This window comes from Chaetodon trifascialis, chromosome 16 (assembly GCF_039877785.1).
Source record: "Chaetodon trifascialis isolate fChaTrf1 chromosome 16, fChaTrf1.hap1, whole genome shotgun sequence".
Taxonomy (NCBI): domain Eukaryota; kingdom Metazoa; phylum Chordata; class Actinopteri; order Chaetodontiformes; family Chaetodontidae; genus Chaetodon; species Chaetodon trifascialis.
This window is the reverse complement of record NC_092071.1, coordinates 5265140-5280179: the sequence shown is the minus strand read 5'-3', so window position 1 is coordinate 5280179 and position 15040 is coordinate 5265140. Positions and strand designations below refer to the sequence as shown.

The following is a 15040-nucleotide window of genomic DNA, read 5'->3' as shown; positions in this document are numbered from 1 at the left end:
TCGCTAATTAGCTGCTCAGCTGCAACACATTAAACAGCACGTAAACACACCTGCAAATGTGTCTGTTAGATGTAGTTCTTACTCTTCAAACCCACTACCAGCACATTGTCTGCCATGACATGCAGCCACAGCGTAACACCAGCACTCACCAAAACTACATCCCGTTAGTGGAGCCGTCACTCACCATTACCGACTGTTCGCGCAGTGCAACCCTGTCTCAGAAAACATGTGGTGAAAACACACAGTTCCATGACATCTGAGCAAACTTCATCGGCTGATGAAGACTGTTTGATACGGTTGAAAACTCCAACTGGGTAAATGAATCTTGGAGATGCATGAATGTCAAAGAAAACAAAACAAACAAAAAAAAACTACAAAAGTCAAGATAATGTTAAGAGTTTTTATTAAATAGAGTAACTGATCTGAATGTAATCAACAAAATCAAATTATTATAAACTATTAAATCAATTAAAAATAACATTATTTAGACAAGTGTAGCTCAGCACATGTATCATTCATATTATACAAATGTGAACATACTATTCCTGATTGTTGTTCAGTTTCAGAGTATAAAAAGTTCAACAGCTGTGCTGCTTCGTCATGTGTTCAGTCCACAAAACACTGAGGAGAAAATACAGAAGAGACATGTCACCAACCTCAACCTCAACACAACACAACTGCCTGACCAGCAGCTTTCTGAGGAGGTTTCAGACATGATCAGTGCAGCTGCAACACGCTGAGCTGTGTTCTGTCAGTCATGGAAACCACAGGGCATAGCAGACATATTACCAGAAAACTTCATGTCTGTGGTTCACTGAGCGGCACTAAACCTCTGATTTAAAGGAAAGTTCACCCCAATAGTGTTTCACAGCAGTTTCTTCCTGTGAATGAACTAAGCAGTGTAAACAGCATGATGTCTGTCCAGATATTTTCAGCAGCATTGGAGTCTGAAAACAAAAAGAAGGACTTTAAAGAAGTAAACGGTATTCTGTATTTCCTCAAATAAAAGCTGGGTCTCAAATAATGGTCAGGGATGTGGTCGCCATGAACAAATAAAAGCCGGTCCCAAATAAAGCAAAATAAAATAAAAAACAAAACAAAAATGGGTGGTTAAAGTCCTGGTCTGGTTACTGTTATATAATGAGGTATCAAATAAATTATACATTTCCATTGATTTAATTTAATTAATTCAACTAATCGTAATATTTTCAAATATGTTCAATTGTCTTATTTTTATTATTATGGAATTCAAAATGGACACAGGAAGGAAGTTTCATACTAAAATATGATCAAATATACTTATCAAAGAGAGGAATTAGAAAAAAGGCCTGTCACTAATACAGGCCTGCTTCAAATAAAGGCCTGGTGATCTCCACAGGTGAGCCAATCAAAGCCCTCGGCCACAGTTTGAGAATTTACAGTATGCCAGGAACAGAAAAGATACTTTCCAAACATACTTCAAGTTTGTGAATAAGCCGACTTCATTAAGTTTACATCTGCTGTCCGAGAAGACATTTGAGAAAATAAAAACACAGTTTAAGTTAACTGCATCACGTGTGATCATGTGGACATTTTATTCCTAGAAGACAACAAATAGAAGAAATACACAGAGAGCTGAAAATCTTTCGTAAAGATGAAACAATTAGTTGAGTAATCGATTAGTCAATCTACAGAAAATTAATCTAATGTTTGAATTAGTTTTTAAACTATCATTTAAGAAAATATGCAAAAAAAGTGATGTTTTTCACCTTTTCTCTGTTTCATAGCTAGATATTTTTTGGAGTTTTGGATCGGACAAAACAAGACATTTGAAGACATCATCTCACGCTCTGGGAGGCTGTAAGAGGCTTTTTTTTTGTTTTCGTTTTCTGCATTTTATAGACCAAACAACTACTTGATTAATCAATGATTAATTAGCAGATTAATTTCTAATAATATTGTTAGTTGCAGTCCTAATCACGTCTTCATCTGCTTGTCTTTTCTTCAGATGTGAAGATCTCTCACTATGTTCATCAGTCAAACACTGAAAACTTGTACGATTGAAAATTTTCCAAGTTTCTGAACAAACCTGATGCTTCAACTCTGAAGACACGGCAGAGATTGAGATGATAACCACAGTTTTGTTTGGCAGAACACCAAAACAATCAAAAACTGTTTCTTTTTCTTCCAGAATGCTTTGGTGCATTTTCCATGTGTGACGTGTTTGTCCAAAGTATATTAAAGGCATAGTTCAACACTTTTGGGAAGGTTTATTCACTCTCTTGCCAAGTGTTTGATGAAAAGCCTGATACCTCCTTGACGTCTGTACAGTTAATATGAAGCTACCGCAAGCAGCTGGTTAGCCTAGCTTAGCATAATGACTGGAAAGAAGGAAACGGTTAGCCTGGCTTTGTCCAAACTTAACAAAATCCACCAACCAGCAGCGCTAAAGCTCATTGATCAACATCTCATTTGTTTCATTTGCATGAATACCAGCTATAAAAACAACATGATGAAGTGTTTCAGGGCTTCTGTAGCGACTACGTCTTGACTGGGAGCAGTAACTTCGTCTTCCCTGTTTCCAGTCCTTATGCTAACCTAAGCTAGCTGGCCAGTAGCTGTAGCCTCATATTGATCCATAAATATATTACCTCTCTCTCCCTCAAAAATAATATCTGATGTTATGAATTTGTAAATGTAAAGTCCTTGAATATAATACAACGCTTTTTACACACTTTTTGAATAACTTCTAGAAAAAAAATCTCATATTCAGGCCAATATGGTACATTAGAAATATTGTGGCAGAGACCAGAGGTCTTCACCGGTCCTTACTGGGATGAATGGGATTACCATTTGAAATGTAGTAATTACATTACACTTAAGTTGACTGTGAGCACTTCTTCCATGCTGAGCTAACGTGAGATGCTGATAGTCAGAAAGCCTTCAAACTGTTGGCCGTTTGTTAAACCATACTGTCTGGTTTTTTACAGAAGGTGTGGTGCATGTGGGGGCTTTGTAGTCGTTTAAAGGCACCTCTGATGGAGCTGAGCTGAATAATAAAAGGAATGCAGTGAGTAATGTTAGTCACTTCTTTATGAGTATTGATGATGACATGCTGCTCCAGGTGTTGGTCTTCTGTCTCTGTTTGGGTCTGTACAGCTCGACTGTCTAACCGTCTTCAGGTCGAGGGCGGGTAGTTTTTCATGCGTTCATTTCAGATTGGGTCCAACATTCTGGACCAATGAAGACCTCCAACAATATCACATTGTACATTTGCCACAAAATAAATAAACAAAAAGCATTTTGAGCAGAAACATCTGTCTTCATGTGTATCGTTATGGAGGCAGCTCCCTGATCAGGTGTTCTCCTGAATATTATCAGCAAGCTTTTCAACACACACAGTGTCTGTGTTTTAAAAATGTTTACATGCTCAAATTCCGACTTTCTCAACCCTCTCGGATATGAAAGTGGCATTTAGCGTGAACGTGACGAAGCTTTCAGTGTTACTGCTGAACTGGAGGAAGAGGAGAGGAGTGAAGGGCGGGATGAGGCAAAGAAGAAGAAGAGCATGTGCATGAATGAAGAAGTTTTTAAAAAATGGTTCCCTCCTCTGTTTCCTCCCTGGGTTCTATTATTGCAGAAGAGGAGGAGTTTAGTTTAAGACAGCGCTCGTAGAAAAAGTGGTTTCAGTTTTTTTACAGTTCGTTAAGCTCAGCCATCTCGCAGGAGCTCGTTGACTCTGTTTGATTTAATTCAGCCTGGGTGTTGTGTTCATGTGCTCTCTGTTCATCAGAGTTCTGTTGTATTCCATCCAGTCACGGTGAACATGAACGCTCCTCCTGTCTGACAAAACATTTTCCTCCATCCTATCATCATTCTCTTCCTTTTCTCTCCAAATTCTCTTTTTCCTTTCAGACTTTTGTTTCCTTCTTTCCTGTTCCCATCTTATTTTTCCCCTCCTTTCCTTCCTTTCACTTTACATTCTCTGCTCTCCTCCCTTATCCTCCTTCTTCATTTCCTCTCCTTCCTTTCTTTTTATCTTGCTGTTTTATTCTTTCCCTCCCTTTCTTCCCATCTCTCTTCCTTTTCTTACATCTTCCACTACACTCCCCATTCTCATTTTCTCCTTCCTCGTATCTCCTCACCTCTTCCTTCTCCTCTCTCCCTCCCTTTCTGTCATTTGTTTCCTCACCTTTGCTCATCTTACTTCTCCTTGTCTCCTACTTCCTTTCCTTACCAACAGATCAACAGACAGACAGATAGACAGACAGACAGACAGGCAGACAGACAGGCAGGCAGGAGTGTTCCTTCCAATCAGAAGCCTCAGTTTCGATCACATGCCTGTGGAGGACAGTCCCAGGCCGGCAGCTTTGCTCATGCAGGGTAAACCTTGAGCTCCAGATTTCGGGTAATCGTGTGCCATCACACGGCCGTTCTCACCTCCGAGCCCTGACGCTCCTCCTCCTCCTCCAAAACTGCCCACCGCTGCACCACCTCCTGCTCCTCCTCCTCCTGCTCCTCCGCCCACCATCCCGCCCAGGCTGGTGCTCATCATGGCGGCATCAATGAGCTCCTGCAAGATAAAGGGAGAAAAGGAGTCAATTTAAAATTCAAAGACATATTGATTAACACACAGTCAAGTTCAGTCAATCCTGGGAGGGAGCTCTGGGGAGTCAGGTGGTAAAAATCCATTCAGCTTCTAAAATTTAGGAGAAAAATCTGTTTCAACCTGTCTCAGTCAAAAATAATCCACTCACCTTCGTTCACTCAACTCACATCAATACTATCTCTGACAGTCAAAAACAAAAATCTGCCTTTTCAGAGCATCTTGCTAGCAGCTCTGTGAGGCACAGTGGTGCTGTGAGCTAACTGCTAACATCAGCATGCTACAATGCTCACAATGACTATGCTAACATGTTGATGTTTAGCAGGTATAGTGTTTACCATGTTCACTATCTTAGATTCTATTTGGGGGCCAATCACACTAAGTTTTGGAACTCTAATTCCCATAATGCCTGAGAGGATGTAAACAGGAAGTAGAATCTGATTCCCCTTCTTTTACAGCGTATATTTGTTTACCTTCTGGGAAACTGACACCATGAATAATTCATTTAGCTATTAGCAATTCCTGTAGTGTACCCATGGATTCACAGACAACAGGGACTGTCAACAAATACAAATATATAATTTCATCGTTAAAAAAAAAAAAAAAAAAATCCAATGATGATGGTGATGAAAAGAATTCCCAAGTTAGACGTGAAAATATTCCGGCGACACACTCTGTTTGTCCCACCACGTCTCCACCATGTCTGCCCTCCCTCTCGCTCCTCTCCTGAGTCGGTGAATTAAAGAGTTTATTTTGACCATACCAGAGTTTGAATATGTGTTTTTAATGATAAAATGGAGTCCGGTGACTTTGGCGAAAGCGATATAATGGCTGTTTCTGGTTGACTGGAGGATCCTACTCTTTTACAAAATGGTCTATCTCTGCAGGGATCCTCTTCATAATGTTGTCAGACACTTATCTGAGTCTGTCACAGGCAAAAACAAACACTTTTAGTAGACGTACATTGATGGTGCGTCCAGAGAGATTATACTGCAGCCCATTTCTCAGCTTGCTGGCTGCAGCACTCGTGTTCATTACTGACAAAATTTCCAAAATTGCTGTCTTCATTAGCCACTTAGACACAACATAGTAAAATAGGGTCCATAAACTGGATTTTTTCCCATTTGTTGTGGACCGGCCCCAGTTTCAACCTCTGCAAACAATGAGATGTAGCTTTCAAGATGCAACAGAAATTACAAGTACAGTGCCTCTTGTAATGGTTTGTCCTCTTAAGGACATAATGTGCAGACAGACATTTGAATGGTTTGAACCTGTGTGTTTGTTTTTTTTTTGGATGGAATAAAATGCCATTTTTGATCACTTTTAACAGCCCTACAGGCAGCCATCACTGGAGTGCTACACAGGGGGCAGTAGCTCAGTCCCTGCGAACTTGACTTGGGAGCCAGAGGGATCAAGTCGAGTCCGGTTCAAGTTCAACATTGCAGACTGGAAGCGGGACAGGTGTCAGTTTACCTCCTTGCCCTTGAGCAAGTTACTGAACCCTTAATGGCTCGCCTGAGCGTTTGGAAGCCCCATCACTCAACAGCTCTCCAAACAACTGCATGTCTATGGGTCGTGTGCATGTGTACATTTTGGGCCTATATGTGTGTGTATAATAACAACTGTGAGTGCAAACAATTTGAATTTCCCCCAAGGCGGATTAATAAAGTAATTCTTCTTCAGAAACTTAAAAACATGATTCTGGGGCAAGGTCTGGAGTTATAAGAAGCATCTTTTTTTCCCAACGATTTCTAAGCGGATTTATGGACATTTGCAACTGAAATCATAGATAATAATATCCTCAGGGAGTGTAAGTCACACTGCATCTAAAAATATGTGTATCATGTCTGTGTGTCCACATTTGAAGAGATAAGACTCTGACAATGGGTGGAATTACTGACACAAACGGCAGCTTGAAGTACCTCAATCGCCTCCACAATTACAAACTTCCTGTTGTTTGAAGAATACCTGCGTGCACCTGTCCTTTTCACTTAACTGAGTGTTTCTGCTTCACATCATGAACACATCTGTAGTGGTATGGAACGTAAACAAGCCTCATTATAGGGGTTTTTAACATTTAACTAGGGTGGTTTGGAAAGCACAGTCTTGAATAAGCACCAGTAGTGATAACAATATATGTTGTTTTTGAGTCACAGAACTCTCTCTGTCTGCTCTCAGTGAAACTAATGATGCAGATCCAGACTTAATATCCTGTATCAGGCCTCTGAGGCTCCCACGCTCCCTTGCTGTTTGCTTCCTGGCATCAACAGTCGTCAGGAAGATTGGTACAAATAAATCCCAGGTTTATTTGTTTACCAGAGCAGCTCTAACACTCAGAGCCAGCGCTCCCACATCTGAACAACAAAGTCAAACACTTATCTCCCTCCTGTTTTCACTTCCAAGTTAACAGTTTACAGTCCACCTCTGTCAGCCTCCAAACACTGTAAACACTGGGAGGAACTGTATCTAGCTCTCACTTTAATAGAGGGTTTTAGATTTACAGTCTACATGTGCCGTCAAACACAACAGTCCAGCATCTGTCTCTGCACAAAGTCTATCAATGCTGTTGCCTGCTGGCAGAACAGCCACCTGTTCACACATCAGACAGCAGATTCATGATTTAGTGTCCTGATTATTTTTTTAAACAATAAATAAATAGCATAATGTGTGCCTTATGCAAATGATTTCTCTTCCCGCTCATTAATTTTTCACTCTGAACAACAGTCTGTCACACCCTTAACATACTACAATGCCTCTTAGTTCTTTTTGCCTCAGAAGCACGTTAAATCTTTTCTTATGTTCAGTGTTTAAAAATGAAGATACTATACTATTATATCATATATTATTCAGGGTAACAGACGAATCATAATAGAATTTACAAAGTGCTGTGAAAGTGTTATTTGTTGTGTCCATCGGTTTTGTGATGTGATGTGCGATGCAGCATGTCAGCTCTGCTCGACAAGGTTAAACTTTACGTCTTGTTGAAGCACAAACAGAACAGGGTGTACACTTGTGTTACAGCAAACAAACAGCAGTTCATTGCTTGAAGGTTGAAGATACCAGAACAGTATCACTGGTAAAATGTCATCAGGAAAACAAAGATTCACGTCTTTTCTACAACATAACACAATATTTATGTCATATTTATTGAGTATCAGTAATGTATCAGAGGAGAATGTTTCATGATATATTATGGTATTAACACTTAGTCCCATGTGTGCTGCAGTGCTCCTAAATGTGAATTCATCCACCTCTGCTGCAGGTAACGACAGTGTAACCCTGCTCCACACACCCTCCATCTGCTCAGACTGATGAAATTCTCCACACATGTTGTGTCACCGCTGCCTTCAGGGAGGGTTTTAAGTCTCTGTGCACAAACGCACATGTGAGGAGAATAACAAAAGTCCAGCAGAGACGAGAGTAACAGACTGGAGCTTCTGCTGTGGAGAGAATGGCTCTAATGACATGTTTGTTCCTTCTGAGCAGCCCATCAAAGTCCCTCTACAAACCACCACAGTCTGTAATGAGGCAACCGCAGTTTCATCACATAAAGATGCTGATGATGAAGAGGAGCTCGAGAGCAGAGTATCAGACAAGCAGAGTTCAGTTGATGCACTTTCAGATGGCAGTAATGTTAGTGATCCTGGCCTGTGGCTCCTCGACGTCTGCTGTCTAGAAAACTACCTGAAGCTACAAATAAAGGTGCTGAAAATCAAGGAATAAAACCAGAGCTATGAATGCTACAAAACGATGTTTTCTGCTGTACCATGAATGTTAGTTTATAGCTCATGCAGGTACTTTAGCCAGCAGCAGAAACTTTGCTTTTATTTATTGAGAAATAAATAAATTGAGACTGCATAAACCCTGTTTATCGACAGGATTTCCAGCAGAGGTTTATATGGAGGCCTTGTCTGAAGCAAAGGGTACGTCTGCTGACGTCATAAAAGATTTTAACATTTCTATGAAGCGCAATATTAAGCAAGCAATGTCCTCGAGTCAGTCTGCTCAGCCTATACTGTGAAACGTGTGTGTGTGTCTGTGTGTGTGTGTGTGTGTGCGTGCACAAGGCCACACCATGAATCAAGACATAAAAACACGTGGAATAACATCAAGAACAGGCTGCATACCTTTTCTTTGGATGTCAATTTTAGAAACGGACTGTAAAAATGACATCATACAAGCAACAGTTGAGCGAAGCAGACATCGCTCACGGGGCAGTGTGTCCGGGCGTGCCGGCCGATGGAAACACGAGAGTAAACAGTGCAGGTCTCAAAATATTTTTTAAAATCATCTTTGTTGTGTTTTATGAGGAACAAAATCCATTCAACGCTTTCATTAAGCCTCAATGACACAGAAACGGTGTTTGTGATGATGTGAATTTAAACTTACTGTTCTGTGCTTTTACAATTTGGCAGACTTATTGGTTTCAAAGGAGGCTGAAAGCCCATTCTTTTTAAATAATCTGGTCAGGTATCTCTCCTGTTTTAAATGATTTACATTTAGATTTTTTGATAAATTTACTTACTAATTACTTTACGGACTCCAAATATTAATACAAAGGTGCATCTATCTGTATGCTGCTCCCTGCGCAGGGAATCTGGTGAAAAATGACCTGTATCCTCTGGGCCTGGTTTCACACATCAATTATGTATTTCTAACAGATGAATCAAAGAATAAAATGTGCATTTTTACTTGTTTGATGACACGAGCTTTCAGTGGCACAGCTGATCAAATTGGACTCACCTTCATTCTTCTCGACTCGATACGAGACTTGTAGCAGAACTCAACCAGAGCCACGAGCATGGCCAACCCCAGCCCACCAATCAGGATGTAAAACACACCCGCCACATTGCTCAGACTGAGCGCGCTCGTCTTGTCCTGTCAGCACAGAGAGGTAGGGTCAGGGACAACCAGTCATGGTGCAGATAGTCATGACATCACTATAGACTGAATTCTACTGAAGATGAACTTCATCAAAGTTAATTAAACATATCTTTCTAACTAACCAAACACCTTTTCAGTTATCAAAGGCTGTGATTGAGGCAATGTGACTGTAAAATAAAAACATACTGAAAAGAACACATAAAGGGGCACTCCACTGATTTTACACGTCAAAATCATCTGTCATGACGAAATGATGGATAGAACATGATTTCCCAGTTGAGGATATCAGAGTTTTTAAGTGGATTTTCACGTCACAGGTGTGAAACCTCCATTGGACCACAGTCCAACCAAACAGCCAACCTTGGTCCAATGAGGAAGCACGTTGACAGTGTTTGTGTTATTCTTCTCACTGCCAGAAGAGGGAGACAAAAGTTCCACACTGCCAGTTTATAGAAAATTTCAAACGGGAATATATAAAGGAAAATTCTATCCAGTTGCATTATGGGACATGTAGTGTCCAGCATTTTGGACGTTAACCCATACTTGATTAGTCTCTTTGGAGCCCCCTGACTTTATGGAAGTGCAGTACTTAGTTGGTGAAGCACCCCTTTAATTTTCATCTCCAAAGGAGGGTAAAGTTACCTTCTCCATTGCCCAAACTCACAGCCTTTGACCATCCATATGTATGTATCTGGCACATGCAGCGTCATGCACAGAAATGCAAACAGTGAGGGAAAACTAAGAAAAAATAATCTCCAGTATGGGCTTTTTGTCTTACTTCACTGGTTTCAAATTCAGGTAAAAATTATATACCATTTAAGATTTGCTTCAGTTCTTCATATCAGTTATACCGAGTAAATTAAAACCTGGTATCTGTGCTGTTCTCCACAGTCTATTCTCACTTCTGTCTATTCAACTCATACAAAAGAACAAAAGTTTACTAAATGATCCACAGAAAACATTTCTTTCAGAAAAATGGGGATCTGCTTGGTTGTTGAGCACTGACTGGCTGCGTGTTCTTCTCTCACATGCATCACTTGGCTTTTGGTGGGTGTGACTTAGCTTTCTCATCCAATAGCATGCAGCCTGTTAAAAAAATGAACAGGAGGAAACAGCACTAGAAGTGGGCGGGGCCTGTCTTCAACAGGAAATGCTGTGGGGAGAGCCTATCAGAGGGCTTTCCTCTCCAAACTGTCATGTTAACTTGAGCCAATCAGCTTTTGTGCAATTATACAAAAAGACACTAAAGTCAGACTGAAATCAATGTCAACTACTATTCTACATATATAATTTTAACTCAAAAGAAGATCAGTTGAGAACACATGATGTAAAATGTCCCACCTGCTCTCAGTATGTTAACACTGACATACAGTTGTTGTGGTCATGATGGTGGCACCAATATAAAATACTGAGTAAAGATGCTAGCTGCTAACCAAGGCTAAAGGCCTGGTTAAAATCTGATTAGTGACGTGCTGCATACAGTAGTAGAAGAGCGTGTAAACATGTTGCCTCCCTGGGACCTGGTTTAGTGCATCAATGTTGTCAATAAATGGTAACAGTGTGAATGGAGAAAAATTAAGTAGACAGTTTTTAAGAATTCATCTGTATTATTCTGGCCACTTCCTGATGTCTCTGTGTGGTTATTTGTTATCAAAGCTTTCATCCATAACCAAATGTTTGTCTCATTTCTGCATTTTCAGTCTGACATTAAGTCTTTTCTCCTCGCTGCAACACTGATGACAGAATGATGAACGTTTTCTCCCATTTGTTAGTCACGGACTGTTACACAGCGAGTTCAGAGGAAACAGGAGGTACATGACAGATTGGAGACAAAAACATCAGTGTGTGTTTGTGGGAGAGAGAGAGAGAGAGAGAGAGAGAAGGGAGGAAGAGGAAGGGTGGTAAAGTTGTGGTCAGTAGCTTCAATTTCATTAACTGTTGGTTAGCAGCCATAAACAGAGAGCGAGGGAGGTCGAGAGTCATAGAACAGACAGCAGGAGAGAGAGAGAGAGAGAGAGAGAGAGAGAGAGAGAGAGAGAGAGAGAGAGAAATAAAAAGGAAAATATAGTTGCAATTTTGAAAATCTGACTTTTTTCATCTGCTATGTGTGCAAAAAACATAAAAAAAAATGGCTGTAATGTGGCAGAAAAGCTCCTTCTCTCTTTAGAAAGACAAAATCACCTGAAAAAAAAAAATAACAATAATAATTTTGAGAACTCCATCACACTGCACAACCAGAGGGATGGTCTAAAAATATAAATGTAGATGTGGTACCCAAAGGCATTCTGGATTTGCGATGGAAAGTGATGTAAAAAGTCACATTTTTAACAGAGGCCCTCGCTTGTCTGTCAGTGGCTGCTTCCAGTGAACTGTGCTGACCACAGAACATTCTGGAGAACAGAAGGAAGGCTGAGCAGAGAAAAGCCTCTGAAGAAATCTACTGATCTGGAGACATGAAAACCCCTTATCTCCAAAAAGTCTGCTTTGTCAGAATTGGCTAAACCCCAGCTCATTTTCTCATCAATTTGCATAAATTCATCTGATTATACGCAGACTTTGTAACAAGTTTTGAGGTAACTAAGTTCATAAAGTGCACTCAGCATTAAAGCGAGCGTGGACAGCCTCTCAGTTTAAGTTCACATTGGAGTCATGAGGTTTTCACGTTTTCAGAACTCTCAAAAGTGTTCATGTTCATGCGATTTATCCTCCAGCACTTCAGAACGGTCAGCTGAGCAGCAGCATTACACTCTAAAAACAAAAAGGTTTTCTCTCCAAAACAGTATTTTAGATTATAATATAAAGAGGCAGATATCTGTGCTGGCAGGGGCTGAATTTGAATTTGTCATTGTACATCATGTTTTGAAGTTAGAGGAAAAGTTTTCTTAGGAAACACTCCCATTCGCTTTCTTTCTGAGAGTTAGATTAAAAGATCGATGCCAATGTCATGTCTGTAACGTGAGTGTGCAACTGGTTAGCTTAGTTAGCATAAAGACTGGAAACAAGCTAGACTGGTTTGGTTGAACAGTTACAAAATACACCTTCCAACAGCTCTAAAAACAACACTTCAAACTAATCGTTGGCTTCATCAGAGCCAAAATTTTGTTTATGCTTTTTTTTTTGTACAGATTAACCAAAAGTTGGACTTTGGAGGTGGATTTTGTCGCCTATGGACAGCCAGGCTAGCTGTTTTCCCTTGTTTACAGTCTTTGTGCTAAGATAGACTAATTGACTATCTTTAACCTTATATTTAACCGACAGATATGTGACTGCTATCAATAATTGATCTCTTATATTGGCTTACAGTACATATTATGAATTTGTATCTACAAATATCTTCCACAAAATCAATTTTTGCATTACAACTGCACAAAAGAAAAAAAAAATAAAATCCAATTCAGTTCTGACAGATGCCATCAGGGACTGAGGAAGAAGAGCTTTAACCACAGCTGAAGAGACAGCTGGCTCTTTGGTGAAATCTTGCTTGCTTTTCCTCAGTCTCTAGGTGTCAAGTTTCAAAAAGCTGACTCTGAATTTAAAGAACTGAAGTTGTAATTTGTTGCAATAGGTATGGTCAGAATTGCACCTGCAACCACCCCAACCACTGTTGTCACAGTGTATTGACAAACCCTGGAGTATACATCTACATCATTGCAGCAAAGTGAGAATTAAACCATTGGAAGTCAGCAAGAACAACATTTTCAACTGCTGTTAAAGCCTTAAAACCCTCTATTCTCAGTCAGTTTCTTACTGCGATTAGGTGCCAAAATGGAGAAAAAAAACAAAAAACAAAACAGCTGTCCTGATAGATTACTTATCATGGGTCCACCCTCTAATAGGGTCACGGACTCATACTCATAGAAATTGAGTTACATCCATGTAACTACTTTTCCTACTAGAAGTACAGTTGACAATACGTTTTTCTTTTCAGAGTGTAGCTGCTGAAGTTTGGGGTTCTGGGGTGTGGGTCTGATGGGGGTAGGGAGGATGGGGTAAACCAACACATGACCTTGGGACCAGGCCAAGCAACCTCAAGAACTGACCTTTCTGCCGGAGTCCTTGTGTCCACACTCCCCCTTGTCATACCACCACTTGTTTTTCAACTTGTCTAAGACGGCTTGTTCATTGAGCTTCAGTACTGCTAGGTTTACTGGGATTCTTCAAAAAACCATGAGAGGAAGGGAGGGGGGTTGGGAATAACATAAATAACATTATGCACCTCCATGTTATCTTATGTTATTTTTCAGCTGCACAGTAACAGGGCTGCAGTGGCTACAGCAGCAGCGGCAGCAACGGTTTTAGCAAAACTGGCATCTGCAGCATAGATGCTTTGGTACGCTACTGAGAACACCTCAACAACAGAAAGAAAAACAAAACCAAACAAAAAACAGGCACAATCACACATAAAACAGTTTTGGAAAATGTCAGTGTCAAAGTGATATGCGTTAATACTCCATCTAGCTTGCTTTAGCCTAACTCCCTACGTGCAAGATGTGTATTACTATATCACTTTGGGTAACCGGCAAGACCCGAAAACACTCTGGGATCTTTGGACTTACTGAGTCTGCTGTCCAAGAACCAGAAAACATAGAAACTATTTTGTGGTGGAGAAAGCTAGAAGGATTACTGCAGTTTAACATTTTGGGGGATGGGGTCAACAGTGTCCAAAAACAAGGAATTGATGCTCTTATTCATGACTGATTCAAAAGGTAAGATGATCAGAGGGGGTATTTTACTCGGCAGGCTAACAGGATAATCCGTTTTGTTTTGTTTTTTTTAAGTTGCTTCTATCAATAATTTCAATGTACAGATGTCCATTGCATAATGTCTGAACACTTATACTTTATCATACAAAAAACACCTAAACCAGTGACCAACCTTCCTTTCCCCAGAATATGAAAAATGGTGCTAAATGTGGTTTTTATGCTGACCTCACAAAATGCATAAACTAGTCTTTTCAATATGGAGTTTGTATCAAGGTTTAGCTACTCTGGTGCCAGGGCTTGATACGAGGTAAGTGCTCGAACAGGTGAGTCACTGGGGTGCCTATTACAGAAATAACAGCATATTTCTTGGATCGTGCTGAAAAACTGCTCCTAGCAATTGTGACCAGTTTCCTAAGGGACTGAAAATGATGTAGGTGGCATGTATAATGTCAGTCATTATTGACCTCATTACGGAAAAATTACTGCTTTCCCAAACCAATGATGTTTGTGCATCAGTTTTTAGTATTCTGATATGTTCAAAACAAGAATACATCATAGATCCGCCCTGATTCTACTCCTTAAACAAGCATACAAGATAATGTTTAATTGGACATTTTCCAATCCATTTTGGATTAAATCAGCCTGTTGCCTCTATTAACTGGGATCTCTGCTCTAAAGGTCCTGTTTTGATATGAAAGCTTTCTAAGTGTGTTTTACAAAATACCCCCTGGATCAGAAGGTGAGAAGTCAGAAATTTTCAACAGGGTCTGACAATGAATCATTTTAATGGATAAAATCACCTCCTATTCCTGAGGTGGAACCAGTGTTATTACTTCTGTGAAAGACACCAAGCAGTGGATTCCAGGAT

General features: G+C 40.2%; 1 protein-coding gene across 5 annotated transcripts in view; it reads right to left on the bottom strand.

Moving 5' to 3' along the window:
* Positions 1-388: 388 nt before the first annotated feature.
* The window catches only part of LOC139344447 (glutamate receptor 1-like), a 65053-nt gene continuing 50401 nt past the window's right edge, over positions 389-15040 (bottom strand). The window contains exons 16-18 of one of the 5 annotated variants that reach the window (XM_070982628.1): positions 13510-13624; positions 9329-9463; positions 389-4552 (exon numbers count right to left, since the gene is read on the bottom strand). In XM_070982628.1, the coding sequence (XP_070838729.1) occupies positions 4313-4552; positions 9329-9463; positions 13510-13624 (490 nt within the window). In that variant the 3' untranslated portion in view covers positions 389-4312. Of the gene's footprint in view, positions 4553-9328; positions 9464-13365; positions 13625-15040 lie in introns of those variants that run through there. The other 4 variants (XM_070982627.1, XR_011603170.1, XM_070982630.1 and 1 more) reach the window with 4 other exon arrangements.